General features: G+C 41.2%; 1 protein-coding gene across 1 annotated transcript; it reads left to right on the top strand.

The window, feature by feature from the left end:
* The first annotated feature begins 413 nt into the window (after window positions 1-413).
* Window positions 414-1,526, top strand: LOC116245046 (uncharacterized). The gene is made up of 2 exons (XM_031616784.1): window positions 414-680; window positions 831-1,526. The coding sequence occupies exons 1-2, from the start codon at window positions 414-416 to the stop codon at window positions 1,524-1,526; spliced, it is 963 nt and encodes a 320-aa protein (XP_031472644.1).
* The last annotated feature ends 1,959 nt before the right edge of the window (window positions 1,527-3,485 follow it).

Raw genomic sequence — 3,485 nt, 5'->3', positions numbered from 1 at the left:
ATCTGTATTGTAACTTGCATAAACATTATAGGAGCTCACACTCCGAAGACCTTTTACAAACCCTGCCAAAAAACTTATTTTCTTGTTTGCTCGCTTAAAAAATTCTGAATACTTTCATCAGGAAATTCAAAAAAAAAAATGCAACAGAAAATGGATGAAAATAACGACTAAAGCAGAATTGAAAAGTATGAGGGTTATTATTCTTTTTGAGGGGTTTCCCTTTATGGAGGTTTGCTTTATTAGTGGACAATTGGTATAATTCTAGAATAATAATTAATTGAGTGTTGATTGCCACCCAATAAACCATGTTCTCGAGATTTACCTCAGAGTTCCGCTCATTCTTTCGCCTTCATTCGCAACAGTTCAGGTACAGCTTCCAAAGGAACCAGTGGAGTATCGCCAGAAATATGAGAATGCCTCTCTTTGCGGCCTGCTACGCCTGCTTCCCCAGTGGCATTCATCTTGATGAGGAAAAAAAAGCCCCACAGCAAGCCGACACCCCAGTAACGAAGGAGGAGACTAAGGCAGTGCAGAAACCTCCGACGGTTTTAGCCAGAGTGTGGAATTTGTTGATTCACCTGGTGCGCTTTTGCCAACTAATGATCATCTTCGCCCCGCCCATCCTGCTCTTCCCTCTCATGTTCTTCAAGAAAACTGAAGGGTACTGGATGGATCTCTTCGTAAAGGCCATCTAACGCTCAGGCGTAGTCTTCATCAAGGCTTTCCAGTATCTCAGCCATCGAAGAGATATGATTGGTCCTGAGCTGGCATCTAAATTCGAGTACCTTAGGTAAAAAGCTCCAACCCATTCACTCTCAACCACGAAAAAGTACTTCAAGGAATCCTACGGAAAGAACATCGAGGACATCTTCGAAGAGTTTGACCCAGAACCCATCGCTTCAGGGTCGGTGAGTCAGGTCTATAGAGCCCAATACAAGGGCAAAAAAGTGGCAGTGAAGGTCAGACATCCAGGAGTGGACAAGTACATCGAGAGAGATATCAACATCTTGTTCTTTATCAGTTACCTTGCGTCCTTCATATCGCCCTCCTATGAGATTCCTGTTAGCTACTCCTCGCTGAAAAAAACTCTTATCGAACAGATAGATTTTACCTTCGAAATGAAAAATCTAAATCTTTTCAATGAGATGTTCAAAGACAGGAAAGAAGTCAACTTCCCATCTCCCATTGAAGAAAACACCAAAGAAATGGTTCTAATCGAATCCTTTGTGGAGGGGCATCCAGTTACCTACTACGAGCTCAACAGGCACCCCCTCAACAAAGTGATAGCCCGTTTAGGCTCCGAAGCCTTCTTCGAAATGCTCATGAAGAACAACTTCATCCACGCCGACTGCCATGGCGGCAACATCTTCATCGAAGTCAAAGAGGAGTCCTACAACTTCTTCACAGAGGTCTATGATTTCGTCAAGGACCTCATGTATGTGCTCTCCTACCGCCTCAAGGCAGAAACCGTCGACTCAGAGTCCCTCAAGCAGCTCTATCTCGAATATTGCAAAGAGGAGATATAGGTGAGAAAATTAATGAGAAAAGAGAAGGAGAAAATCTACATCAATTTGCTTGACGCCGGCATGGTCATCAAGCTCAACGAGAGGACAAAAGGATCTTCGTCAAGTTCATCAAGGCCGTCATCGAAAATAGAGGAAAATAATGTGCGGAGATGATCTACAACCTCTCAAATTACGAGGGCCACAAACTCACAGGAAAGAACTTTTAAAACTACAGGAAGGAGCTTGAGGAAGTCTTCGGTATGCTAAATGGTAAATCCTACAGTGACCTCCAAGGCATGACTCTTTTCCACAACATGATGGCCACCATTCGCAGAAATAAAATGAAGCTCGATGGAGAGTTCGCAACCCTGCTAACCAACATCATTGTCTTAGAAGGAATCGCCCGCGATATCGACCCAGAAATCAACATCTTGAAGTGTGCTTTCCCCTATTTCAAGTACGTTGAGGAGACCAATAACAGCGTTGAACTTCTGTGATATTCATTTTTGCAAAATAACAAATACTAAGAGTATTATTACAAAAATATCATTTAGGTAATGATCCTTTGCGGATATCGACTCCCTTGCCAGCTTTTTCCTCAAGCAATTCGATAAACCTGCCAAGGTATGACATGGATTTCAGCTTATTGTGGATTTGATATACATTTCTATTCCTGAGATTTGCCTTGAAGAGGGTGCTCAGGTATCTAGTAAAGTCTCTGATCAATAGTTCTTTGTTACTGCCTTCAGATTTTCTCAAGCTTGTCACTTCTTTCTCTAGAACCATAGTACGGATGATGCATTACATCTTCTATTGGCTGAGGTGCTTCAGCCAATTCTTCTATGAAGCTTCAAAGGCTCTGGCAAATTGTTCGCTAATCCACTTGCAGGTTTGCTTGTGGGTGAAGATGGGATCGTTGCATTTCAAAAACTCATGAATTTTCTCAAGTAAGAATGGGTCGTATTAATCTGGGTGGGTTTTGAGTTGGGTAATTTAAATCTTCTTGATCCTATTTTCATTCAGTAAGGTGAAGACTTGGTTGATGTTGGCCTCGCTAATGAAGCATTTTACTATTCTGAGTTGTTCATCTGCAAGGATTTGGCGATGAATCGATTTCCATATTTCTTCCTGCTTCTCGTCACACTCTTTGGCAAGGTTTATCCCCTTTAGATTGAACTCTACCAGCTTGGATAAGATTTCTTTTAGCTCCTAGTCTTTATAAGCAGGAGGCTCCTATTTTTGAGCCTATGCAGGAGCTACAATCTTTTACTATTTCTTTTGTGGCTAAGGGAGCGAAGGTTTTACGGATATTTTTTGCATTTGGATGTCAAGCTATTTGTTCTTCACTTCATAGTTGTTTATGAGTTTTTTCAGCTTATTTTCAAGCTAGTTTTTATGCTATTCATGGTTCAAAGTCACAATTCCTAAACTTACTTGCTTTTTAGCTTATTGAGGGACAGGAAGAATATTTTACTTGTTTTACTTCTTAGTAGCAGAGGTTTGATTATTGATTAACTTTTATTTGCTTTCTGTTTTCCTGCTATTTTTAAGTGGTTTTCGTTCAGTTTTTTCAACGTTATTTGATTTTTCGATGAATATAGGCTTTTCAATCTTTTCAATCCTTTCAATCTTTTCAGCCTTTTCAGGCTTTTGTACATTTGGCTGTTCATACTGTTGATTGATTATGCTGCTTTTGCGTTCCTTCAGTCCAGCAGGTTCATATTCTCTATGATGGTCGATGGCCCTGAGCACATTCTGCCTGCGGTCATAATTCTGTTCTCCCCTCAAATTGGTGGTCATACTATCGTACCTTTGGTTGTAATGGGTGGAGAGATAGTTGTACTTCTGCCTGCTGTTGGTTCTGATGGTGCACTCGAGGTAGTTGGATAGTTTGTTCTCCACCTCATTGTAGTTGATGAGTCGGTCATAGTCGATTTTGGTTGAAAAATTGCTGGGGTTGGCTGGGGGCGCCTTCACCGA

Source organism: Nymphaea colorata, unplaced genomic scaffold, assembly GCF_008831285.2.
Source record: "Nymphaea colorata isolate Beijing-Zhang1983 unplaced genomic scaffold, ASM883128v2 scaffold0473, whole genome shotgun sequence".
Taxonomy (NCBI): domain Eukaryota; kingdom Viridiplantae; phylum Streptophyta; class Magnoliopsida; order Nymphaeales; family Nymphaeaceae; genus Nymphaea; species Nymphaea colorata.
This window is presented reverse-complemented; position numbering and strand designations above follow the sequence as displayed.

Bases quoted from the DNA above. Each gene is read 5' to 3' on its own strand.
- LOC116245046 (XM_031616784.1), top strand. From the start codon at position 414: ATGCCTCTCTTTGCGGCCTGCTACGCCTGCTTCCCCAGTGGCATTCAT. The intron at 681-830 runs GTAAAGGCCATC...ACCACGAAAAAG, and splicing joins GGTACTGGATGGATCTCTTC to TACTTCAAGGAATCCTACGG.